A 27,832-nucleotide genomic window follows, 5' to 3' on the forward strand; every position below is an offset into this window, starting at 1 on the left:
GCCTGAGGTTTACGGGGAGCAAGGCATGGAATTTGCCCTTACTGAGGAAGGCAGTGATGAAAAGTTGCCTCCCTGTTCTGGTGGCACGCTGTTGACTTTAGGGAGGCTGTTCCTCCCAGCGTCCAGCACACTCAGTTTGGTCCAGACATTATTAAAAAGATATTCCAAGCACTCTGGCTGGCTGTACACATTAATGACAAGATTATTAGCATCAGAGGAAATCCCAGCTTTTGTTAGGAAGAATGTAAACAACTGCTATTCACAAAAGAGCTGCTTCACTCAGCATCCCGGAAAGAAAAGAAAAAAAGAGAGGAAAAAACCCCTCTTGGGCTGTGGCTGCATGGCTGGCCTCCTCTCAGTGTTGTCCTGCTCCTAAGCAAAGGGCCCGAAGGCTGTGTAGGGGTAAACAACAGGAAAAAGCATAAGCTTAAATGCAGCATTTCACATAAAAAATACCTGCATACAGGCTTAGATGTTACCCCAAAGCCAGCTCCTGCTCCCCATCAGTGAGCTCAGAGCGTAATTTCCATACATATATATGTGTATATATATATATACACATTTATATATATGTATATATATATACACTTATAGGAAAGGTTATAAGTGGATGACACATTTTTTGAGCTCCCAGAGATTTGGGATATCTGAAGGGCTGTAAATATGCAAAGTGTCGAACTCACTGCAGTCCAGGGTTCCATAAAGGAATTACCCCCCTACTCGGGATTTCATGGCAAAGCTCAGTACATGGGCCCAGTATTGATCTTATCTTTTATTGTAAAGAAAAGGAGGCTGAAAAATCCCTATTTTACTGTATTTTCCTCTTAGGAAGTTGAAAGAACAGCAACTGAATTCAGGACAAAACAATGAATTATCACATCACTAAGGGGTATTTTTTTCTTTCTTCTTCTAAATAGCCTGTCTCCAACTATAAAACCAACCATCTTCTGGTCACCCCAGAGCTGGTTGAGAGACCCCTCACCCCCTAAAACTTTCCAGCTAGAGATTTTCTCTCCTGGTTTGCTGATGCCATCTAGTAAGTCCGTGGCGATGTCCCACCATGCCAGACAGGCTCTGGCCATCACTCTGGAGCTGTTTTGGGAGAGCAGAGTGCTTGTGGCTTTGCATTATCCATGTTGCTGCTGCTGGATAAAGCATTGGCAGGAGATGGAAAAGGCCATGGGGAAGGTGGTGGGAGGGCTCTGGTGGCAGCACCTGCCCGAGGCTGCAGCAGCTCTGGGGTGATTCATCCTGGACTGGGATAATTGGCTGCTGAAATGCCGAGTGCAGAAACTGTTTTGTCATATTTAGCATTTCCCGCTACACGACATGCAACTTTGCAAGGGGCTCTGCTCGGTGTTTGTGCTGCAGCAAAGCCCTTAGTCACCTCCTGGTCCCAGCAGTGATACGTCAATCCTGAGGAAGGAGCGAGCAAAACAGATCTTGCAAGAACAGGCAAATTACTTTCACTTGCTCAAGGGAAAAAAACCCAACCAACCAAAAAAAAAAAAAGATAGTAAGAGGAAGTGAATACTTTAAAGAAGCAGGATTCAAAGTGAGTTCCTTTATATAGAAAAGCCAGAACAATCTACTGGCACGGTATGGGGGTTGCAATTGCCTCAGTGATGGCTGAGAAATCTTTCTGTGCAAGAAGGCACACACACTGATGGCAAAACAAGTGATCAGAATTTTGCTAACTGCTTGCTGTGGTTTTATCTGACAAGGCTCCTCACTCAGAGCTCAGAGAATAATTGCCCCGAGGATGGCTCTCCCCAGTAAACTTCCAGAGGCTGGAGGACTGACATGTCCAGGCTCCAACATGCTCTGAGAGGAAGATAATCCTACAGAGAAGGTCCACGGAGAACACTGAGCAGCATGTGTTTTAAGATGTTTGGTTGCAGTAAAAGGTTGGTGGATTTGTTTTCCAAGCCAGGCATTTTGCTCACAGGCACCTGGAGAGCTTTACCAGAGCACTTTGCTCCCTGCACCACCATCTCAGTCACTGAACCCAAAAAATTCACCCTCATAAAGGAACAGGTAGAGGTTGCAGTAATTGTAGCACTCGGGGTGGGAGTCTTCCTAAAGAGCCTTCCAAAAGAGGCTGCAGCATGATCCCTCCTTGCACATCTGCAGGGCTCACTGCCCCGTGCCAGCAGCCAGACACACTGCAATTTGCTGTAGCCTCCAAATCATCATCTCCTCTAAAGGTGATCCAAAATACTCCCGTTGGCAGTTCAGTGGTGGGGAGTCCCCGTCCTCGGTACAATGTCAAACCCCACACCAGGCTGTGAGGCTCCCACACCTCCCACAGTAAGAGAGACCTCTGCCAAAACTCCCACCTCACCAATAAGATTTGTCCCAGCCATAAACCAGGGAAGAGCTCTTGCAGAAATAACCCTTGTGGTTAACTCCCAGTTGAGATGCACAGTGCAGCACGATCTTCTTTGAGCTACAGCTCCAACATCTCCACAGACTTCAGCCAACATCTTTTAGGTGCTGTTTTCAGATTTCCTCTCAGTATGATGAAAGATTGGAAGTTCAATGTATTAAAAGAAATAATCTCAGCTCCTGGAGCTGAGATTTCAATTTCATCACCTCGCCCAAGAGCTGGGACCTTGGCACAGATGGATAGTGCCTATCTGTTAAACCAGTGCCAGAGAGAAGAAAGGAAGGAGAAGCTCATTGTTTCACAGTGGACCAAAGAAACAAATCATTTTGGGGGCTTGCTCATACCTGAGACTCAAAAAGCACTGATACATTGAGGCCTTGAAGTGTATTTTTGCAGAGGTCAAGCGCATGTCCCTGGCATGGGATGAGCAGAATAAAAATTGGCATTAAATTCTGTCTGACTAAAACCTTGATTCAGAGTCACTGTGAGTGAAAACCCCAGAGAGCATGAAATGGTGTTACAGTTGTACTACAAGGCTTTGGATTTTTTTCTCTACCCCTCTGGTGCCTGATGTTCCTGCAATTAATTTAGTCCGTGTTTCTAACAGTGTGTATGCAGAAGGAGGGTAAGCAAATTGATTTTTGGTTTTCCTTGTATCGAAACAGTACGTCTTGTTAAAGGAAGAGGTTACATTTCAGCCTCAACATAAATCTCTTTTACATTCTGGATAATCCATGAAAGAGTACATTTAGGGGAGGAAAAAGATACACTCACAGAGGTGTGCAGAGGGACCCATGCACTGTGACTCACAGAAAACAGGTGAGGATCCGGGCCGTGCATAGGGATGTTGGATGCTGCTACCAGCAGCAGGCAGCTGCCCAGAGGCCACCCAGAGGGATGGGAAATGGCTTGAGCAGCCAAGGACAGGAAGTCACTGACAAATTACTTGTGATCTTGCTGTGACTCACTAGAGAAACTTCCCTACCTTAGCTCATCTTTGCGAGACATCTTTACTGGTGACTGATTCGTGGTAGTTTGGTTTTTTTTTTAAACAAACTTAGAAAGCCACCCAAACACATGAGGACTGAGTAATTACTGTACATGTTTAGCACCTAAATAATAAAAGTGCCTTCCCTGCACTTTTCTGATCCGGAGTGCTGTAGACTCTGAGTAATCACTTCTAACCCTGTGCTACAGATGTTTGTCTTGCTTTCCCAAGCCTGCCAACAAGAAAGCCAAGGTGGAGGGTGAGCCTGACGTCCTGGAAAAGCCACAGAGTGAGACCGAGAGAGCGCGGGTGTGGCAGAGCTTTACATCTCTCCCTGCTGCACACAGCCTTTCCACAAAGGCAGAGCTGGGACTCGTCTGCATTTCTCTTTCTGCTGTCCCTTTGAACACTGTTCTGCACTCAAACATGCCCATGGACTAAATACCTCGAAGCTCATCCTTTCCAGGACACATACATTGCCTTGCCTTCTTCAAGCCTCCATACAGCTTATCTACAGCTGAACCCAAAGCACCAGTGTGGGGGAAAACAGTGGTGGAAATTCAAAGAAAGAAGGAAGCCAGAGCGGCTCTGACAGCTTTTATATCTCCTCCGAAAGTTGGCATGAATATACATGGCTTGGAGGAAGCACATATAGTCATATCTCTTGCTCACAGCAGTTTGGACTGGGAGTAGGAGGACCTATGACCCCAGGAACAAGCCATTTTCCCCAGTGTACTGTGTCAGAGGATCAGTGGCGCAGCCTGGCACATCCCAGTGCCAATTGGGATCCTCTTCATGCTGGTCTCTGGAGCTGTTGGAGATCTTTGGTGCTCGCCTCCACAGCCACCTTCTGGCTCACCAGAACAGGTGATGAAAGGTCTCCTCTGGCAGTGCCTGCAAGTGTACTGGAAGCAGGCATGGCTGGAGAGATGGGGAGGTGCAGAGCAGGGTGGATGGACCGAGTGTCCAGAAGAGAGAGAAAACTGAAGTCCCACAGAGGGAACCCTTCCTTAGCTTGGAAAGCTGTTTGAAGGGCTGTTTTAAAAGATTTCTCCAGTGGACTGAGGAGGAAGAAGACAACATTGTACATGCTTGAGGTACAGCACATGTTGCTTTCAGGTATGTTCATGGGGTATTTAGGGACAGCTTGATCTACTTAAAATGCAAAAGATAATCTAAGATAGACTGAAAATTTGGAACAAAACTGAAGGACATTTTGTTGTTACAACCAGATAAACAGTCTGTTCCTCTTTCAAAGATAAGCAGATTTTACTGCAGATCTTTCTATGTTTTATCCTCATGTTTTGTACTTCCGATGAAGTGTTCTCTCCAGAGAATGCAACCCCTCCATATCCACATTGCTGGGGGGAGCTGCTCCAGGTCCAGCTGGGGAATGAAATCTCCTTCTTGAAAGAAGTTGTCCATAGTCAGTGAAAAGACTTGTCAAAATCATATGGAGAGTCTTTTACCTTAAAAAAAAAAAAAAAAAAAAGCAAAGCAAACCAAACCTCAATCTGGTTATGTTAGTCTTGTGATGAGGAATTCAGCCTACTCTTACTTTAATCTACCTGCAGCTCTCTTTTTTCAATGTCTGGGAATGGAAACACACATTCAATGCTTGCCCTGGTTCCAGAACTGTGTTCTGTCCAAAATGTAAAATCACTTTATAAATTGCTTTAGCTCTCTTCTCCTTCAGTCTCCAGCATTTAAGCATTCACTCATCAGTGAAGTGCCAGTGTTCAGCCCCTGGCTTTTGTCTGGAGGCATCTCCTCAGGGTGTCAGAGGTTTGCACAGTCAGACATTGGATAAAACCCCACTTTTCAAGGAACCTCTCACAAGATGTTGGAGCTTTCTAAGCCTATTTTGCCCAAGAAAAAATATTTTAGATCCATAATAAGGAGTTTATTCCAGGTCTTTTTCTATTTTGTATGCAATATTTTAGTTGTGGCTCTACCCTTGCCAACACCATGGGCTGCTATTTTGTTGTTGTTCCTGCTAATGAAGTAAATAGCTCTGCGTTCCAGCTCATGATAATAACACAGCTATATTCCTAGTTGGCCTTGGCCAAGACAAGCTATTAAAATGAGTTTTGTTTTGTCATGTTTCATTTTCTGAATCACCTTCAGGAGGCGTGGACCTGGTGGAAAGGCACTGAACAGGCAGGAAAAACATCTGAGACAAACCTGTCGTGCCAGGCTCCGCTGGGACAAAAGCAATAACGTTCCATGTCTCCTAATGCTGCGCAAAGGTGTGTGTGAGAAAAGGCTCGGGTTTTTATGTGTTCAAAGTACAGCCTCCTTTTTTTTTTTACCACTTGTAACTCATGGTGAAATGTCTGTGCAGACTGTCCTCTGGCTTCTGCTGCAGGGAGATGGGCAGTGGAAAACACAGCACTGGGCTTTGTCAAGTGTTTTCTGTTACTGGAGTAATTTTGCTCAGTGGCTGTTCTGACAGGGGGAAAAAAAGGTTATTCCATACAACTTGAACTCTGCAGCCTGATACAATCATTAGAAAGATTTGACCGTGTTATAAATAACTTGTGATGCTAGCACAGCTTTGTGCAGGCGCCTCTCTGAAGCTCCTACCTTGGCAGCTGCTGTGAGCAGCCTCGCCTAACGTGGAGGCATCCATGATGGCAGTCACTGGCGGGGATGGTGGGCTGAAGAGATCATCCTTGTGTTCTCTGCATGATGCTGCCACCTTGCAGGGATAAGGAAGGCTCAAGCCCTTTCCTCTCCCCACACCCGTCACCCCATGTGCTCCTTGGCACAGGCTCATTGCTTTAGCTGAGTAGGGTTGCATCCATGCTGTGATCCCATAGCACCTTGGTATGGATCCGGCATCACTCATCGCACGGGAAAACCTGTTTTGAAAGGGACCAACATGTTTCAGGGCAGTCAGGAAAAAAGCCTTCTCCTCAGCAAAATAAGCCTCTGAACAGCTGCCAATTAGCTGCTGCAACAGCTTATGATGTCAGGTAGTGTTTGAAAGCCAGAGATTTATAATCCAAAGTCACATAAACTCTATGGCAAATCAAATCTGTGATGAAAAAAAAAAGCCTGTAATAAGAAGATTCAACACAGGAAGTCTGATAAACTCTTAATTTTAGTTAGGATAATTACGGTATTTACATCTAGGTAGCGCTGACAGTTCAAGGCTTTGATATACCCTAGTGTGATTTATGGGCAGCACAAAGGAGCTGGGTTGAGCTCATCATCCTCGCTCCAGGAACATCCGCTCTCTGCGCAAAGCTCTGACGAGTGTGTGCTACCCCGATAGATGCGACCGTCCACAGGTGCCTCCTGTCAGAAGCACAACATCTTCATGGGCTGCTGCTCGGAGATGACCAGAGATTATTAAACACTAATGAAGATACTACATTTATAGACAACTCAAAGAGCTTGACAATGAGCCTGTGGGAAAAAGCCTAAAACCATACTGATCCCAGAAGAGACAAGTGGGAAAGGAGAAAGTAAATGAGGCTACCTCATCTTACGGAAGCCGCTTTTGGTGCTTCAGGAGATGGTTGATCAACAGCAGCCTCAACTCCAGGGCCACTGTCTTCACCCATAGCTCCATTCTGCCAAAGCAACCTACAGCATCAAGTGAGGAAACAGCCACAAAGCAAGCAATGGCTGGGGCTATAGCAGTGTTTTTTGGCCCAAATGCTGCAGCTGCTTGTGATTTTGAGGAATTGATATGTTCCTTTCCCATGAATGCCACCCTGCCTGTCAGAGGTCTCCAGCTGTAAGCAGGATGAGCCACATTGGTGAGGTGGTGGAGGTGGTCACAACCCGGGACAGAAATGTTGCATGAGCGCAGTGGTTGCAGAAACAGTAAAAACAATTTTTGAGACAGATGTCATTTGTAATATGGGAACAGAATAAGGATGGGCTCTATTTCTCCATCAGCGGGAGTATCTCTGGGTGCCAGTCTCAGGTTTTAAAGGTAGGTCTCAGCTTAACCAAAAAAAGGAGGCTGTTGTTTGATTTTATAAACAGCTGGTGACTGTCTGAAAAGAGGCTGATGCTCATGGGTGATGCCAGGAGGCACAGGAACAAGGTCTGAGACATAGGTAAAAATCTTCTGAAGCAAATCTAGCATGGATCTTTCTGAATTTTATCCTCCTGGAAGTTGTGTCCAACAGACCCATTGGGATTCACACTTACCTCAACCCTCTCAAGAAGAACCCACATGGATAAAATGAAATCTGTTCTAAAATGACTGAAAAAGAATGGAGTATCCCATTCTGCCTCCTACCTGGGAGCAACACCTTTTTGCTATCTTATTACCCCACTGGAAAGGTACACAGTGGCACAAAGAGACACCCAAATATCTGCTGGGGAGCACAGGTTTGTGTTGCTCCTCACACAAGTCCCTTTAGGGAGCAGTTTATCTTGTTGGAAGGTTTCTGGGGAAACTAGAGGCTCAGGGGTGATCCTCACACAACTATTGTCTTTCTTTGTAGACTTTCATCTCTGAACATTATGCAGATCAGTGATTTATGAGTTTAAATTTTTGGTCTCCGCTTAGCTAAGCAGGGAGATGGATAGCCACTCACTCTGCGTGGCCATGCGAGAGCCTTGGCACCTGCAGCAATCTCTCACTCCCAAAACTGAACATGAGCGAAAGGGTTTTTTGACAAGCATAATGACTTACACACTGAAACCATGCAAAACTGAACTCATGTTTTACAGAAAAGGCTGCAGCTCTGGGATGAATTTTGGCAAACACACGTCCCTCAAAAAATCCACAATACTGACTTTTGGCAAGAGGTTGGAGGGGGGAGTGCACAAAACATTCAAGCCCATGTTTTTCATTAAAAAATCGTAACGTTTCATGTCTAAAAATCAAAATGAATCCTTTCAATGCATCCAATACAACTGCAATGAAGACACTGCTCCAACAACACACCACTTCTCTCAGCGAGCAGGCAGGAGATGAATGCCCTTTTTGATCTGCGTTGAAAATGATGTCTTCTAGGACATGGGAGAGGAAGGGGAATAAAAAGGATACTAAGCAGGCTGCATCTCAAGAGAAGAAAACCTCCTTTAATACCCTTCCCCAGCTCATAAGCATCCACTTGAGATCTAGTACAGGAAGATAAAGAGGAGATGAGAGGAAGAACAGCACAACCAGAAGAAGAGGACATGTTCTCAAAGGCACTGCCAGCATGCTGGCATCCAGGATCATCTGCCTGTGACAGCAGATCAACTCAAAACACCTACCTGATGCCCCAGGGTCATACTGCTTTGCAGTCCTATCTTGAGTTTTGATACCTACTGCACTGCTACGTCTGGTACCCTTCCAGAGGAAACTGCTCTGCCCTCTTCCTGGTTTATGCGTTGGAGCAGTGAGGCCAGGGCTCACCTTTCACACAAGGACCACGAAATCAGGTGACTGAGCCATATTCACAGCAATATGGAAAGAAAAGGCAGCAAACAGGCAAACTCCAGGCTGCTGTAGTGGAGCAGGTAAATTCAGCAAGGCAGTAGGCAGTGGTGTATTCCCACACTTGGACTTGGTCTCTCCAGAATCAGCTGGTGCTAATTTCTAACAGATCTTTAAATCACAACCTCAAATGGTTTCCCCGTCCCTCCTTATTGCAGCCAGGAGCATTGCTGTTTATGACAGGATGCGAAAACCTGATGAGCTGCCTCTTCTGTGTCCAATGGGGAGAGGCTGGAAAGCAGCTAAAAAAGGAAAGGACAGGCTAGTGTCCTGTTGTGAAGAAGTCAAGTGGCAGAGAGGTAAAACAGAAATTTCAGCAACTTGTAGCTTGACTTGTGGGATTGGATGCAATGTCAGCCCAGGTGAGCCCAAAATCATCCCACCAACCCCTTCCCTCAGGCTGTGGAGGACAGGCACCATTGGTACCTCAGGATCTCCATGGGAACCATATCAGAGAGAGGGGAAATTAAAGAGGAGAGCAGAGAACAGGCCAGAGTGAGCCACAGGGAATGGGGAGAGGGTGGTGGTGTGGTGAGGGGTGTGCACTGAGGTGCCCCCGCAGTGAGCAATAACAGGCTTACTGCAAAGCCTGCTGCACTGGGGAAGAGAACAGAGCAATGTATGGAGTGTCTGGTGGGAGGAACGGCATGTTTCCTCACAGCAGATTAGAGCTGGCAGTGATATTGGCAGAGTGAGCTTGTGAGGAAAAGTAAAAGCATGCAAGAAGAGCTCACTCTTCCCACAGTTTTTGTGGGGAGAACAGGGTAAGTAAAGTAGGGAGACAAAGGATGCTTCTCCACACCCATCCTCCTCCTCCCCTCCAGCCCTCAGGGGAATCATCGTTAGGAAAATACCCTCAGCAGTGTCACCTCTTTCTCCCCAGCTGTGGCCTGGGGATCTCTAGGCAGTGATGGCTTTCGCCCAGACTGGGTTGAGCAATCTGGGGTGCCAGTGCCCATTGAGCCCACCCAAAGCCTCCTGAGGGGTTCATCCTTCACTGGGTGGCAAAGCAGCTGCCATTGGGCAGAAGCATGGGAGTTCATGGTGGGCCAGGGAAAGGATCATCAGCATGCTGGCCAAGCAACACCTCACAGGCATCAGCTGTGCACCTTGCAAGTGCCTCTCTGATGTGCCATAATGGCACCGTGTTCCTGCTGTGCAAGTACAATGTGGAATCACTCCCATGCTGACAAGGGGAAGAGCTTGTGCTCTTCACAAAGGGTGGTCCCCACATTCCAAAACATCTCCTTGCCCATCTGACGATGGGAGCAAGCACAATCAGTGACTTAGTCTTGGTCTCTGCCTCTGCCCATCTCTTCTTTATCTTCCTACTCATTCTTGGCTGCTCCTTTTTAGCTCGAGGAATGAAACTCAAGGCAGAGTCAGTCAGGGAAGTGGTGTTGCTGACATCCTCTGCCCTGATGCCTCTGGAGAAGGTAGTTTTCCAGTAACAGGGCAGATCTTCTCAGGTGCTTGCTCCCCTCCTGGATGCTCAGCCCTCTGCCTGAGAGAGCTTTTCTGCAGCTCACACACCGCCAGTGCTGCTTGGCTCATCTTCACATCAGCTCTGCCATTTTGTGGCCCCAGACTACTTAGGGATGCCATTAACTTCTTCATTAGGCTGATGGCTGCTGGCCCCTTTGCTTGCCTACACACAGACAGCTCCCCCCTTGAAAGTGTGTTTTCTTATGTGTGGGTTGGGTTTCACCATCGCACCCGACCACACAGCAGTGGGAGCAGCTCCTGGGGCTCCCCTGCAAGGGGTATTTGCACAGGGCCCCCCAAAACAATTGCAAAGCTTCCTCATTCAAGCCTAAACATCTGCATCTCCACATCTGAAACTCCCTCCCTATCTGCTCCTGAGGCAGGAGACGTGATCATGAAGTTCACTCCATGGTGTGTCGCTACAAGGCTGAAAACCGGTTGAGGCTTCAGCCATTTCTCTCAGCCATCAGACACTTTTCAACCAACAGACTGCCGACAGCCTGACATTTTTTAATGCATGGTCTGTGGTGCGATTTTGACAGGGAAAGTCCTGTTTGTTCCCTCCTACTTCCATGCAGCCCCACGTGCCGCACCATCCTGGTGTCACATCATCCCCATTCTGGCATTTTAATGCAAGACCATCGAGGGATTTGGTGCATAAGGCACAGCCGATGCCACACAGCACCTGGAGCTTATTGTTTGCTTTGCAAAAAGCAGAGAAGGAAAGCTCTGCCTGGTCTGCTCTGTTCTGGCTGCTCTCTGCCAGGGCCTGCTCAGGGATGCAGCTCACCTCGGTTGACAAACTTGCAGAAAGAATCAGAAATGTCAAAATTGCCTTCTGCTCCACAGTGGGTCTACCAGTGATTTGTTTTTCTCTAAGCTGGGCAGCTGCAGGATATGCTGCTCTCTACAGTTTCAGCTGTCATTTTCTCCTGATTTTATTTTTGGGTCCACAGTTCAGATGCATTCTCCATTTATAGGATGGGCAAACAGCACTGACACAAGTCTTTTCTCCCCTGCACACCTACTTTCCCCCCAGGATACTTAGAAATGTGCCTTCTTCCTCCTTCCTCCCCAAAAAGCTCTCCATAATGTCCTAGTTAGGACAGCTGGGACCAGTTCATCACTGGATGGGTGTAACCCAAAACTGTATTCTATAGCCTTCCATGCCATTTCCCAGAAACTGTTTTCAATAGACTATTTACATCCTTTGCCCAGAGCAGCCTGACTCCTCAGGCTATAAACTAGGTGTTAAGAGGCCTGTGAGATAGGAGGGTGCCTCCCTGTTCCTCACACCCTTTGTGAAACTCCCCGGCCTGAGGAAAGTACTGGACATTCCTGCATGAACTGGAGAATATATAATCTTGGAGTCTTGGAACTTTTTTAACCACTTGTGGGATCCAGAGGAAGACTGCAGACCACCGCTCTCAACCAGACTTGCAGACCACCGCTCTCAACCAGACTGAGACCACTGCTCTCGACTGGACTGCAACCACCACTTTTCAACCAGACTGCAACAGCACTCTCACCAACAGGTTTTCCCCTCTCCTTTTACTTTGGACTCAGGGCCCAAAGAACACCACTCTGTTCATGTCCCAGGGTGCTAGGTTATACATTTGGGTTTTGTGGGTTAAAACCAATTGTTTGTCTGTATAATCGTACTTATTGTATTAGTTTATTAAATTGTTATTCTGACTTATAATCTCTCTTTTGAGTTGAGTTCATTTCCCCTGCTGGTTTACCTTTAAACCAGCACACATATATTGCAAAAAGGGGCAGCTGCAGTCAAAAATTACCATTGCTTTAGGAAAAAGGCAGTGGGAATGCATGGCCTTTCTTCCTTCCACCACCACCACATCTAGCAGAGATGGAGGCCAAACAGTAAAAGTCAGGACAGAGCAATGCCAGCCTGAGCGAGCAATCATGTCCTGGGGAAATGGGGCACTTTGTGCCTTCGGATAAAACAGATCCCTCGGATACAAGAGATCCCTCATACCTTCACCTGGCACTGCCTGTGCTGTAGTGCTTCTCTCTAAGGTTGCTTGCTGAAGCTTTTCCTCCTCCCTCCAAATACAACCCTTAATGCGCTATGCAAGACGGGGCTGCCGGCAGCCCAATGTTGGAACAGCTGTGGATCGCGATAGGGAAGTGGCAGCAGGGCCGCTGCAATGGGCAGCAGCTGAAAAAAGGATTTTCTTTCCTGGGTCTGGTGCTTTACTCTCCATATTTTTTCCATTTGGGAGAATCAGGTTTGGGAGAGACACTATAAAAGCAATCTGAAATCAAGTTTAACAGTCAGGGCTTTACACACTGCAGCAGAGCAGAGGTTCGAAGGGTGTGTGGGGAGAGTGCCTGTAGCTGGCCATTTGGAGGGATCCATTAAAAAAAAAAAGGCAATAAAAATTACCAGCCCCCTCTGTCTTTTTGCAGACACAGCCTCAAGCAAATGCACATGAAGCCACTAAGAAGAGGGAAATGCCTGCACTGATGTGTCTGTCCCCAGCCAAAAAAATATGCTCAGGGCACTATGCACAGACTAAAGAGGGACAAATCAGAATGACGTAGCTGGACCCAAAACAAAGTTCTCAAGGATATAAATTCCCCCATCAGTGAGCATCTGGGTTCCAGGTCCTGAAAAACCAAATACTGCAAACAAAATGGACAATCAAAACCAGAGACATCTGTCATTTCACTCATCTGGACAGGACATTAAATAGGAGTGCAAATTTCAGGGAATGGCATTTAACCTGGATACCCTGCTGCCTGGATGAATACTTTGACTACTGTTGAGATCATCTGTTCCATTCCTGCCTCCATCACCAAAACTAACTGGCAAACTTGGGATGAACTTTCTACCAAGAATTCTTGTAAATAAACTGTCTATAAACTCTCCTGATCCTACTTGCTCCTCTTTTCTTCTTCAGGGTGGAAAACAGTGAACCATCTCATTTCAGAGCACTGACACCAGCTGACAAAATAATCCTGACATTTACTTGCTGCAGATTAAAGCAAGCCCCAGCAATTACTGAAAAACATGCGAGTTTGGGCTCTGTCAATGACCATCTTTATCCCCTATCACTACAGTACACTAACGTTTAGCATCAGCTATCAAATTTCCCATCCTCAATAACTAGCAAAAGTGTTGATCCAAAGGTGGCATCATGAACAGCCAAGGAAAGAAATCTACCACTGCTGGCACAAAGGGACACAGCCTGTTGTAGCTGGAAGAATTTCTTGGACCTTGTTTGAGATCCCAGCTCTGCTGAGGCTTCTGACATAAGGGCCAAAATTTGATGCTGTGAGCAGGATACCAGGCCATTTGGTAGAAGAGACACTAAACAGAATATCATATAGTTTTTAGAGGAACATTTTTTGGCCAGTTTGGCTTGAACTAGGAAAAATACCAGTAGAAAGCCAACCACAAATTAGTTTGTACATACACTGCATACTTTTAGCTTTCCAGCCAGTCTAGCACATGAAGCTTCTATTTATTTTCACCTGACACATGAAAGTGCTTTATGAACACTGACAAAAAGTAACAGTCAGTTTGTGTTCCCCAAGGTTAAACTGCTGGAACTGGGAAGTTGGAGAAAATTTCCTCTGCAGGGGAGCTTCTGCAAGGGCAGAAGCAAGAGAGTACTTTCTAATGATGACACAACCCCTAATTGTATAGATCATCATTTCAACTCAGCTGTAAGAAAGCATGTCCACATGAAATGCTATTGCACAAATTACTCTTAGCCAGGCCAAGTCCTGCACCCATCACACTACACAGTGGAGTTTAACGCTGACCTCGGTGAGCCAGAGGTGTGGTTCTCAGTTGTGTGGGAGTAGCAACAAGAAGCACTGCCCAGCTAAATAAAGAATTAAGCCTAGCTTAAGTCCCTGGTCTCCAGATAATTCCCCTCCCTCATGCTCCAACTGCCCCCTCCTGAACACAAGACAAAAAACTTTGACAGGAAGCTCCAGCAAGATTTTATTCAGTGGTGTACAACAAAGAAATTAGGATGAAAGAAGAATCGTATACATTACTGACTTTCCAAGTTGCTAAAACAAACCCATAGTGACAAGAACAACTGAGTCTGATGACATAACAAGAAGCATGGTGACCATCTCTCTAGTGCCCATACCTGCAAATAGATAATATATTAATGACTTTTTAAAAATTACAATTCATGGTAGTGCTGATTTGGGTGGATTTATTTTCATTCTGCCACAATGTAATTAACATGTAAATGGGATGAAGGTGAAATGCTATGTTAGGGAAATCTTAGGAGGTTCTCTACATTTCACTTCCCCTAAAGGTCTACCCAGACATCACTTAGAAGAGAGCCTGAGCAATTCACAACACCATGTGTAAGAGATCCTCAGTATAATCATCTTTTGCCCTGAATCCCAGTTCAAATATGTCCTGCATGAAAACAAGGCCAAAGCTTGTCATAGCCCCAGAAGTAACACTGAGCATGCATCAGAAGATATTAATTCATCTCTCCATTTCTCATCATGCTGCCCATGCAATATTAAGTCACTAGCCAGGCACCATGGACTTAGTTTTCATTGTGCGTTCTCTAAAACATCTTAGTATCAGAACTATGGTACTTGAGTTGTCATGTTAATGATGATTTGCGCAACTGACTGTGAACCAGATCCCAAAGACAATCCTCAATACTTTTATCTTTTTTACTTTGTTTCCATCTGGACTCTGATTAGAATTAATGTAATTTTTTAATAAAGGAGGTGGGGAGAGGGACAATCCACAGTTAAGGAAAGATTAATGGATAAATTGTGCAGAACAAAGCGAGTGTCAGGCAAACTTCCTAACTATTCTCAATACCTCTCAAAATACAATTACCCCTCAAAAATCTATCAATTGATCTCCTATTACTATTCTAACAACAGACCTTTGAAAAATACAAAACAAAAACAATACAGAAATTATGACTAAATGGGCCTGAGCTGCAGCAATGGTTACATGGAGACTTGATCTCCAGATGCTAGGAAATCAGCTATAGCAATTTCTGGGGCTCTGAGTTATAAACCAAATCACCAAGATAACAGAGGGGCCCAGTAAGATGTCTGGCACCTCAGCGGAAACACTTTGGAGCCCAAGCAGCTGAATTCAGGTAATTCTCTAAACCTAAATTGCTCAAACGGCAGTATAGCATTCCCCTGAGGCTCCACTTTTAGTGAATTCCATTTCTCTTCTGCTCTCCATCCTTTAGAGGGAATGTCAATAGAAATCACTATTTTTTAACAGCTCCCACTTACCCCACAGCTGTTTGGACTTCCTTCAGAGCTCATTTAGCACCAGGAAGCTAAGGAAAGGTCCCTATACAGCAAGATAGAGGAAAAAGCCTCTCCCAACAGCAACTACGCCCTCAGCCCCACAAATCTTATCATTTATATTAACAGAAGGACAATTGGATTTTTCATCTTGACATCTGTGCAGGATACCTACTTTTGGAACTCCCATTCCCTGTTGTCCAGCGGACATACTTGGCGAGTTTTGAGCCAGCGAGAGATGCAGTGGAAGTGGAAAGCGTGCTGGAAGACAAAGTTCAGATCACATCATTTCAGAACATACGAAGATATCTCAATGTGAAAGTTACCATGGCAAATAGAGAGTAGCAAGTGTTTGCAGGCAAAAGTGGAGAGGACTGATCAGCCAATTCGCTGGTAAACACCAAGGAACTGATCCACATTTTCAGAGAGGGCAGAAATATTAGTGAAATGGCAGCAGGGAGCCTGTTCCACAGTGCACGCAGTGGCAACTGACTGACTTCTGATGAAGGAGAGAGCGCAGAGTTTAGCAGCTGCTAAAATTGGCAGAGCAGATGCTGCTAAGAAGCATAATCAGAAAGAAAAGAGGATTTCAGAGTGAGTAGCAGGGATGATATGAATGTATACACGCTGAAGAAAGCTTTCTGTCAGTTTTCAGGAGAAATCAGAGCCTGAATGAAAAGGAATTTGAAAAATTAGGAAGAAGAAAACCAACTCTGTGTTTAATAAGGACACCCTTTTCAATACTCCATACAGCTACTTAAAACCAAGGTTCCACTCGTGGTAACTCTTGCACACAACAATATAATTTTGACACTAGAATATTCTGACATGGTTAAAAATTTTGCTCTTGTCCTCTGCAAACAGGATTGCAACATTTATAATCTTGTTCCAGCATTATCATGCTGTAACTCGATCCCACAGCTTAGTGAAGATTGAACAGAGGAAGTTATTTTATTATGGAAAATGTTATCTTCCAACTCAGGCCAAGGCTAGCTAAGAGGTATTCAAGTTTGGAGTTCATGTGCTGGTGGGACCATGTACAAAGGAGCATATATGGCAACACACTGGAAGAGCTGGAGACAAACCATTAGTATCAATTAGATTTTCCTCCAAAACTGGAAGCAAATCATGTAGTTACCCCACACTGAATCCTTGAATCAGCCTGTATGAAGACCAATCAAGCATGCTGACATCCAATTAATCTTTTTACCAGAAGAAAAAAAAAAAAGGCATAGCTCCTTGGCAAACCTTGATCAGAAAAATTATGCTCAGAATGAAAGATCTATTATTCTTAAAAAAAAAAAAAAAGTAAAGGTCTATCTTCCTCCCTTCATTTCCGCGTCTTCCTTATAACATCTCTCCAACTTTTGCTTTATTTTCTTCTCTCTCTCCTTTCTAAATTCTACTAAACATATGGAGTTTGAAGTTCTTATTTGTGGTGGATTATGTGAAACATTTCATAGAACTCATTCTGTCCCGAGTCTTCAGAAAAGGGGGATAGCATCACCACACATGAGCTCAGTAATAAACCAGTTTTCCTTACATTGCAGACGCCCCATGCAACTGTGCACTCTTCAGAGGTAGCCGATGCTTGGTTTGCTTGACATTCTATGCCTGTGAAAACAAAGATTAAACAGATATACACAGGAGTAGAAGATGTGCATGTAACACTAAGTGATAGATTTCTTCATATTAGCAAGTGAGGGCAGGGGGGGATTTATTACATCAGAAAGGGCCAAGAGCTATGGTTTAACGTGTACTGTTTTTCCAAAAGTACCAGACCAAAACATACTTAGTTGTGATTTCCTTCTTCCTCTACTTTTTTAGTATTCCAAAGTTCCAGAGGGCAAGAGTACATAGTTCATCTGCTGGCAACATGTGTCTCCTTCCCAAATTTCAAGGATAAATATTTTTAATTTTTTCCTCCTGTATTTTAAGATATATCTTTTCATGATCAGTTGAAGCTACATAAATTTCTTACCCAGGTTTCTCTATAAATAAATTCACTGTCTTGTCAGACATTATGTACTCTATTTATAAATTACTTTGCTCATGTAATCTGGAGCTTGCCTGTCTTTATTCTGTAGTCTTGTGATAGGTAAGTACACCCCAAAAACACACAATAGTTTAAAAATTTATGTTATAGACTTTTTATACCTTGGAGCTAAGTACCCAGGATCACCCTCACAAAACCCCCCAACTATTTATGGGTTTGGGTTATGTTTTGGGCTTCTGTGTCAGGTGGTATGGATGAAGGAGACAAGAGAGAGTAAGGAAAGAAAGAAGAACAGCAGTGAGAAAATAAATCCTTCAATGTGGTTCTCCATTCTAGAGCCTGAACAATTCACTTTGCTCCACCTCAAGAAGAAACTTCAGAAGAAAAAAGGATATTTCCAACTCCTCCACAGTCAGCAGCACAAACCTATGAGACCAACATTTTACTTCCTGCTAAAGGATGCTTTCTTTAAGAGTTGTGCCCTAATGATTTAAAAAGACATGCTGATAGACAATCAGCTTAGAACTCAACACACAGGCTTGCTGCTTTCTTGTTTTGCAGATCATTTTTTTTCCCCTGGCAAAGAAGATGTCTGAATGAGCTCTAATTCTATGTTCACTGTTTGTGAGCTTGAATATGCTCAGATTCAAAAACTTTCAAACCCTGCAGGTTTGGCTCAGAAAATGTGATCTCTATTTGCTCTGTCCTATTCATCCCTTTATTCGTTTTTTCATGCTTTTTCAGGTGTGGATAGGAACAAAATAAAAGAAAGACCCATTTTTTCTGAGATATGAGAGAGGTCAGTTAACCTTAGTCGTGAGGGACTACTCAAAACAAAAACTGACGTCTAAGGAAACTCAGTAACAGCAGCTGTTCTGCAAGATTTGAAAGAAAGTGTATTTATCGTGGTTTACATCAAGACACGATACACCACAGCAGAAGTCCAAAGCTCAATCCCTTACTTGCCTACAGAGGAGAACAAAATCCAGTACACCTGAAATGTTTGATGTCTTAATTCCTGAAGCTCTCAATACAAAAAGCAATAAAACTAAATCTGATTAAGAAAATGGAAGATGCTCAAGACCCTTGAAGAACTTCAATTACTTTGGATATTTGCACAAGATTTTACACCTGAGATTGATGCAACAATTTTACTGTTACTGCAGTATAGACTCATGATCATGGGGTGTATTATATTAAGTTTTGAACACCTGGCATGAGTAAAGTAACTGAATAGTGAGGAATAGTAGAAAATGGTGAGGAGTAGTAGAAAAAAGTGAGAACATTCATCTGAAGGAGAAAAGTCAACGGATAAGCAAAGTTTAGCTCAGGAAGTCTCTGTTGAAAGCAAGGAAAATGCTCCAGCACACAAGAAACACTTATTTTGTTTTTTCTCTTTTCCTGCTGAAAACAAAACATTGGGCATATTAGACATGAAGTCCATCTTGCCCATTTTTATGTCATTTTGTCTTTTTTTTCCCCCTCTCTAAGTGGCCTTAACCTGGGAGCTGCATGCTTTGGAACACAATTATAAACTTTTGTTTCTGGCTTTAAAGAACTCTGCATTTTGACTGGGAGTGAGAGAGAAGAAAGGTGGTTTAGGAAAGGAAGAAAAGCATCACTGAAATTCATTTTAGTCTTACTCAAACATTCTCTGACAAGCAAGTACAGTCTAAAGCATTACAGTACTAAAAGTTTAAGAGGACAGATGAGCTTCCATGGAAATAGCTGAGGAGAAGTTCTCTAGTGCTGATGTAAGGCCCTTTCCAACAAGACACCCAGATTTAACTCCCTCATCAAACAGGTTGGAGACCACTGCTGGCACTGCTACCTTTGGCTGCCAAAAAAGGGCTTTCCAAAAGCTGAACCACTTTTTGGTCTCCTACCTGCTTCATTTCAGAAAAGGACAATATATCAACAAAGAAATAAAACACATGAACAGTATCTGTGAGAGAATGAAAGCTGATGATTCTGAAAGAGAAGCTATTTACCATCTGCTGATCCAAGAGAAGCAGTAAGAGTCAGACAGTAACAGGTAATGGAGGAATACTGAACAACTCTTCTGTTGCCTTGCTTTTGACAGTGTGTCTGGAGGTGAGGGCAGAAAGATACAGCTAAAACCTGAAATACTTGTAAATAATTGTGAAAGATGCAAGGGAGGCATTTCAACTCAGGGAGTTACGGAAATACATCTTATATAATGGCAGCTTCTGAATCCTGGCATCATAACTGTCCCACTTTCTATACATTTTCTATTGCAGAAATCTTCTGTATCTCAGGATTTAAGTAGCCATAACAGGAGGTAACAGAAGTAAAGTACATCTCTTTTGTTTGCAGCTACAAAAACAGCCCACTGCACTGGTAAATTTGATAAGAGCTCTTCAAATCTGTTTCTGCTTAGGCAAGGGTAACCACTGTATGGTTTCCCTTTTTTTATTCATGTTGCCTTCTAAAACTGTCATGAAGGGATCGAGTTATTGGGAAGAAATAAATAAATACACACAGTTTGGCTAACACAACACTCAGAAAATAGACAGAAAAACCAAATAACCAGGCTAATAAACTTAACTACACTTATTACTTGTCCTGTGAGGAGCAGCTGTCCTGGTATCCAGTGATAGGATGCATGGGAATGCAGGTTTAGTCTGGACATTACAAAGCAATAGAAGGCAGGCCAACACTGGAAGAGGCTTCCTAGACAGGTGGTCAATGCCCCAAGCCTGCCAGTCTTTAAGAGCCCCTTAATAACACACTTTAACTTTTGGTCAGCCCTGAAGCAGCCAGGAAGTTGGAAGAGATGATCGCTGTAGGTCTCTTCCAACTGACGTAGCCTATTCTGGCCTAGTCTAGTACCCCAGAATGCAGAATGAGCTCTTCAATTTACTTTTTCAAACTTAAGAATTTCCCCCTTGCAGTTCCCTGCGGTTACTTAGGAATGATCTGCAGATTTTACTGAACACTTATTGTAAGCTCCCCTATATCACATCATTATCTGATTCCTTCTACTTACAATATGACTCTCAGTATTTGCTGTTAGTATCACACTCCTAAAATACATGTACACAGCTATCATCTTCCACTCCTACTCATGACTTAGCAACTATATATACTTAGTTCCATTCTTTTACTCTTCTCATAAATCCAAAAATATTCCATCTATTAAGCATCCTGAGATTCTTTGGATTCTATGCAAGGTAACTATTTTGTGAGACTGGAATATCAAACATGGTACTTTGCATCTCACTGTCGAAGCAAGGGGACAGTATTTTGATGGCAAATTTTCTGCAGTTCAAAACTATGCCAATCACCTTACTACAATATTACATTCCATATTTTAAGACCTAAAGATAATCCAACATACTAAATGCAATGTTTAGGCAACACTCCTCAATTTACCATGTTGCAATAACAGCACCAGAGAGCAAGCCTTTGAAGAAAGGCTAAAATAAGGTCTAAACAGGACCTGGGTCTTTCCAGAGAAGAATGAAACCAAAACACTGAAAATCTACTCATTCCTTCTATACATTGAATACAAAACAAACCGAGGGCAGAGGGAATTCTTCAGCCACATTATTACCGAGTCATAAGGTACATGCACAAGGAGAACTGCAGGACACCTTAACACTGATGCCTGACTTAATAATGTTAACAAACTTCCATTACCATGGCTGGCATTACTTATCACTCTTTTAATATTTTATCACTCAAGGTTTCCCTTCGTCGCTAGGAGTGGGAGACATTTGTATCCTGCATTTTCTCAAATCGAATCTTGTGTTGTTCTTCCCTGCATATTCTATTATTTTTCCTCAATTTGCCATCACTTCACATCTTATGTTTGAAAATCTAATTAAAGGGTTGTTTAACAACATTAATGATCTGTAACAAGGAAGTAAGTAAATCCAGAGCCAACACTGATCTCGGAATACCAATTTAGATATCCCTTCTACTCTGTATACTGTCAATTTTGGTCTGTCATTTGCAGTCCAGGCTTTTCATAGCACTGCTCATACACAAATTAATAACAAGTAATGCTTGAGCAACTCAAAAAAGAAAAAAAATTACCTGTGCCCTTTTCCTTTACTATTTTTCCTAACCTACCTATATGCTCTCAATCCCCACCCACATTTTGGTAGGACTTTTTGAATTTTTTTGTTTTTAAGAACTGACAAACAAAATTCATTACTGGTAAATAGCATCTGTCCATTCTTCTTTCAGCTCCTCCACACCTCTCCTTCATTCCCATATTTGCTATTTATAAAAAAAATAGCAAATACATGAGACTGTATTTGGTCTGTCATGGAAAGCACTATCAATTTTGAGGTAGATTCATAGAATGAAACAGCAGCATCTACTACCTTACAATACATCCCACTTATGGTGAGTAATTACCTTGATTTAAAGGATTCTATATATTTATTTTATATATTTGTAACTTCTTGTAGTGGTTTAAGCCAAGTTTTCCCCCTGAAACTAAGAAAATGATAACCCCCAGGGGGTGGTGACCCTTGAAACTTGACCCAATCAGTGCTCCTGCAAAATATAAACATATCTCTAGAAACCAAAAAAAAAGCAGTGGTACTTATTGTTAAAAAAAGAAGTGGCCATGTTATAAAAGCCACGAAGAGAAGGGGCTCCGGCCCCTTGGAGGCCTCTGCCCCCCCCCAGCCCCCGGTTAAGAAACTGCAGAGACTCAAAACTGAACTAAGTACCTGTATCTGAAATACCAAAAGAGTTTTCTCCACTACGAGTAGATGACAGAGCAGCAGAAACAACAACATCTAAAAAACAGTGACAAAGAACCAACTAATAAAGACCAAAAAAAAAAACATAAGCCAGTATACTACATAAAAGACACAGAAATGTCTGAAGAAAAAAGAAAACAGAAAGACAACACCTAAAAGAAAACTAAACCAGCAACAAGAACAGAGTTTCGGGGTAAGAATTAGATAACCCAAACCCCCAAACTCACTAGAAATTCCTCTGAGAAAGAGGAGGATAATTAAACTCACTTAGAAAAGTCTTAGAGTGCAGTATGCACTACAGAAAGAAGCAAAAAACTCAAACTATCCTGAGAACTAAAACCAAGACAACCAAAAAAATGTGTGTGGAGGGGGTAACCTTAAACTTCCCCCCCCCCCTCCTTGCTGCAGCTTCAGAGAAGCTGGCAACCATCTTTGAGTCAGAGCATGGGAGCTCTGCACAGGAACTTAATTTCCCCTGAAGATACCAAACTGTCACGAAGACCCCCGTGCTTCGTGATATGACCGTGGTGATGCGACCTTGTCTAAGGTTACGTAGTCCACAGAAAGACCCCCGTTTGAAGACGGAGGGCCGAAGAGCTTAGAGACCCCCTCGTGTGTGCTGGCAGAGAGCCAGCAACAACTACTGCTACCTGGAAGAGAAGAAGAGAACCTGCTACCTAAAAAAAACCCTACTACTGACAGACTAGAAGGAGTCTTTTCTTCTTCTTCTCTCCTAGACTTTTATTTAAAGAGAGAAGAGATTAGACCCATTGTAAATATTATTATCATGGTAGAGATAAATATAGAGTTAAGATTGTATACAGTGTATTATAGTATTTATTTATGTATATAGTCTTTGTAATATATTCCTTCCCCCATATTGAGTCTCGTGTTTTTGTCTGAAAAACCCATCTCACATGGGGTTGAGATGTGAGTGGAGGACTAGAAATCAGAATTAAATTTTGGGCCTGCTCAAACCATGACACTTCTATAAATGTAACTTACATTCTAACAAATCTTTGAAATTCCATTTGCCTGTCAGCAACATGCTTTCCTCTCTAATATCATAAACCTGAGAGATTAAGTAGTAGTCCAGTGTCCACCTCCTTTTGAAACTACTTTCCAAGATGATACAGGTTAGAGGCACTTGAAAAGGAAATCTTTATATCAAAGGATCTCAGTATATTTCATAATCCCTGTTCCTTTTAATGTTATCATTCCCTTTAACCAAGAATAAACTGAGGTATGGATAGGCAGTAGCTGGCTAAAATATAAACATATCTGCCCCAAAGAAGAGAACTGAACCTGCTTAACCTGTTTTCAGACCAGTGTGTTTTCTCTTTATAAAAAAAACCAAAAACCAAAAAACAAAACAAAACAAAACAAAAAAACAACCAAAATTTCAGAAAGTAGTTTTGTAATTATTATTTAAATACGATGTATTTAAATACATTGTGCATCTCCCACCAGCTGTTACTATAAATTTGAAGTCTCATTTTTGTGATACATTTCATTTTCACACAGGCTTATTGACAGTAAGTTATCATTGGATGTAGTTCCAAGGCCAACAACATAAAACCAAAGTGCAACAAAATACTGCAATGGGATCATGACAGGCCATCCCCAGGCACTGCAGTTGTACCTGTGCTTGTTTTTGGGGGTTCCACTATCCTCATATCTTAGTAATATAGGAACATTTCTGTCTGGGGTATATTAAAAGGTCTTCTGTCCCTCATGACTGAAACAAGATGGTGCCAACAGTATCTTCTCAGTTTTGAGGGGAAAAAAGGGTTTATTCTCATAACCAATACTTAAAGGGACTGAAATCAGTGACTTCATGCATTCACACCTATTTTGTGATAGAAATGAACCATCCAGATTATTGGGGGGGAAGAAAAAAAATAAAATCAAACCAATACTAGCAATGCATTGTTTTTTATTTTGGGATTTGATTACTCTCCTTTGTAAATAAACAATTAATTTTTTAGGTGGCTACGAAATTCCCCCTACTATAACACACACAGACTTAGTTAGACAAGGTAAGTTTTGTAGAATGATGAGTCTGATTTGCTGGTCCGTGCCTTTCCTGGCCAGACACAGAGAGTGTTACAAGGTTTCATGAGTAGCATCAAAAAGTTGATACTCATAGCAACATCCAAAACTCTGAAATATATACCTCTCTTTGTGAGCAATGTCTGTGGACCCTGAATAATTTCAATTCCTCATAGCTCTTTATTATTATTTCTTTTTCTCTCTGTTGCATCCAAAATACACTCAGCAACATCATCTTGTCTGTTGATGTGGCATCAAGTGATTCTACTCTTTACAAAAAAAAGGTGAGGGGAAAAGCAGTATGGTGACAGAGGTCACAAACGTAGATTATAAGACTTCAGTGTTACATAAAATAGAGCTTAGTAGAAGACTTAGTTCCTAACTGAAAGCTCAATTTGCTGAATTATATCCTCGACTGGGGAAATTTCAGCTGCTGAACACAAACAAGTTCAAACTGTCAGCTGTGTTCCCCACCATTTACTTACATAGATCCATAATGTGGTTTCTGCAAATGGCACAGTTATCAACCACAATGTCCCATGCCCACAGAGCTACGGCGTTCCACTAGAGAGAGGGGGAAAAAAAGAAAAACAGTTTTGATTCAATTTACAGCACACAGAAATCCTTGTTATTCTTCAAGATCCCATGTATGTTTTTAAATAGAAAAGATAGGATATTAAAAAAGAAATAAATGCAGAAGTCCAGAGTAACTCTTCATCATGAGTTCAGGTTCCATTTCTCTGACAAACCTCCCAGACCCAATGTCTCCTTCCCACTTCAGAAACAAGATAACTCTCACAGTTTCTCCTTTTTATTTATATTTTTTTTGTGAAACAAACGCAAATGTCTGGATTTCTACTCAAGATCCAAACGCAAGGATGCAGCTCATGCCAAATCCACGATTCTGATGGAAGGGACAGTCCCTTGGAGAAAGGCCAATTCAGATGCCATTTTATTAAGAGGAATTCCCACTATTTGCAGCAGTTCTTCTAGTAATCATTCCCCAGAGCAGTTGGGGTCAAGAACTAAATCTCTAACACTACTCTTTGCAGACTGCTGAACAATCTCCTCTACAAAAGTTTAATAAGCAATGATCTATCAGCAAGGCTGGATATAAAAATTTCAAAGTACTACCAAATTAACCTTTCAAAGACTTTGTTTATATATATATATAAAGTAGTATCACTGTCCCATGCTACTTCAGGGGAAGGGTTTGAGGACTTTAAGACACACTATGCAGAAAAACATAGTGCCTTTTTATTCCTCCCCACAAAAATCCATAATCAGGCCTTTTGTAAACTCTTTAAATAAATGGGCTTGCCTTCAATATTCAAAGCAATCCAAGATAATCATATTGGTAATCAGGATAATCTTCATTTACTACTTAAATAGTCTAGATTTTTTTCCTCTCTATTTTTTTCAGTATATGATTGTATCGACTGTACTATAGTAAATCTTCTCTACTGTGTTCCATTTCCATCTCAATGTTTTCATTGCTTTCCCTCAGTTTGGGACTCTGAAGGAGGAATGCAGATTGCCAAGTACTGATAAGCAATACCGACTTCAATAAGCACTTCAAATTTTCATTAGTGCCGATATAAAAAGTATTCACACTACTAGTAGATCTTTTAGGACATGCATCACTAGTCATCGCATTTTTTCTCCCCATCTTCCAACTTCAAGTCTAGCTGGCCTTCTGGTTGAGGTATTCATCTCTCATGGACTTCATCCACACTTCAAGGCAGCTGAGATAAAAGTTCTCTGCACCCTTATTTCTCGCACACACTCAGGTATTTAATCTCTTGTCCCATTGTGATCTGCTCTGATGACCCACAGACCTGTACTGAGCCACACATGTAACAAAGGCCTTGGTACCTTGCTGGGGAAGAGGAATGCCACTGACACATAAATGGTGCCACTTCCTGCTCCTCACATGTGCTATTATATCTGTCCTTATTTCCAAAGGGCAAACAATCATGTCACCCAAACACCTCCTCCTTCACAGACCTGCAGCCCTGCACAGATCTGGGGCTTCCATCATCGCTGATGGCAGCTGCATTTAAAACAAACTCATCTACAAGTGGGAACCCCTAGAAAAGTTTACTGATATCCAATCCAGGGGGCACTTTTCCTCAAATCATACTTTAATACAAGCCCACACAGCCTCCCCCTACTTCTCTATGCCTTCATGAGCAGGCTCGGACTATTACCATGATCCAGGTGACAAACTGGTGGCACTGGACAAAGAGCGCTATTGTGGCTGCTCTCAGCGAGCAGGCAAAGCCAGGGTGACAGGAGAGCATTTTCTGACTACACACACGTTGTTACGGCTCGATTTAAAGACGATGGAGGAGAAAAAAAGTCAGCAACAGCCATTTACATTTTACACAGCACCGGGGACAGCTCGGGCGGCTGGGCCACAGCGGCCGGGGCTGATGGGGAGCCGGCAAACTCCACCCCTGCTCCCCGTCCCCAGATGCCCAGACAGTCCGGGCACGAAGCAGCCGAGGCCCGTCGAGGCGGCTGCGCCCGAGAGGAGCGAGCGGCGGAGCCCCCGATCGGCGCGGCCCCCTCAGCGCCCCCCGCTCCCGCCCCCGCCGGCCGCGCCCGCTGATTGGCCAGCGCCCTCTGCACGTGCGCCGGTCCGCCTCAGCCATTGGCCTGGACGCACGCCAGGACTCCCCGCAGGCCCCGCCCCCCCTCCCGCCGCGCCGGTGCGGAACCGGGCGCCCGGCTCCGTGAGGGGAGCGGGTAGCCGCCCCCTCCTCCGACCCGCTCGCCGCCACGAGGCCGACCCCGGCCCCTCCCCGTCCCTCCGGGAGCAGCCGGAGCAGCGCGCCGGCGGGGCCTCACTTTCTTCACTTCGAAGCGCTTCTTGCCGGCGCCGCTGTTGGTGCCGCTGGGGGTGTCCACATCCATCGCGGCCGCCATTTTGGGTGCGTGAGTCGGCTCACGCGTGCGCAGCAGGGCGGGGCTGGGGATGCGGAAAAACGGGTGGGGTGGGAGGGGCGGCCCCGGAGGCCCCGCCCCCCGCCCGCCCCGTCCCCTCACCGGCAGGTGCGGGGCCGGGAGCGCGCTCACGTGGGTGCAGTCACGTGAGCACCCCGTAAAGCGACTGTCAGGGTGGGGCCGCGCGCAGTTACCTCATCCTTGCAATGCCTGCGGGTGTCGGGGACTTCATACAGCAGCTCTGTGAAATCCCTTGGGATTTGCTTCCCTGCCCTCCTCCTTCGGCCCTTAGTAAACTTCTGGTTTGTTTTCGCCCACCCTAATCGACCCCTGGCGAGTGCGGGACGAGATGGGTCCGGCGGGGTTCCTGCTGTGGTCCTTTTGTTCTCCTGCACTCCAGAGGTTTCTTTAAACGGAACATGGAATTACCGGAGACAGAACGCGCAGCGTCCAGGCTACACTTACGGCGCGCGATTTGGGCTAACAATAGTTACAA

At 43.9% G+C, this 27,832-nt stretch overlaps 1 protein-coding gene across 1 annotated transcript; it reads right to left on the bottom strand.

Moving 5' to 3' along the window:
* Window positions 1–14,265: 14,265 nt before the first annotated feature.
* Window positions 14,266–27,372, bottom strand: RBX1 (ring-box 1). The gene is made up of 5 exons (XM_027680160.1): window positions 27,241–27,372; window positions 24,873–24,951; window positions 17,141–17,211; window positions 15,773–15,858; window positions 14,266–14,444 (listed from the first exon to the last, which is right to left on the bottom strand). Exons 1-5 carry the CDS (start codon window positions 27,316–27,318, stop codon window positions 14,432–14,434), a joined length of 327 nt encoding a protein of 108 aa, XP_027535961.1. The 5' UTR covers window positions 27,319–27,372; the 3' UTR covers window positions 14,266–14,431.
* Window positions 27,373–27,832: the final 460 nt, after the last annotated feature.

This window comes from Neopelma chrysocephalum, unplaced genomic scaffold, assembly GCF_003984885.1.
Source record: "Neopelma chrysocephalum unplaced genomic scaffold, ASM398488v2 Primary Assembly neopelma1_59, whole genome shotgun sequence".
NCBI classification, from domain to species: Eukaryota; Metazoa; Chordata; class Aves; order Passeriformes; family Pipridae; genus Neopelma; species Neopelma chrysocephalum.

Coding starts and splice junctions, on each gene's coding strand:
- RBX1 (XM_027680160.1), bottom strand. CDS start 27,318: ATGGCGGCCGCGATGGATGTGGACACCCCCAGCGGCACCAACAGCGGC. Junction 24,952..27,240: donor AGCGCTTCGAAGTGAAGAAA/GTGAGGCCCCGC, acceptor CCCTCTCTCTAG/TGGAACGCCGTAGCTCTGTG. Junction 17,212..24,872: donor AAACCACATTATGGATCTAT/GTAAGTAAATGG, acceptor TTGTTTTCACAG/GCATAGAATGTCAAGCAAAC.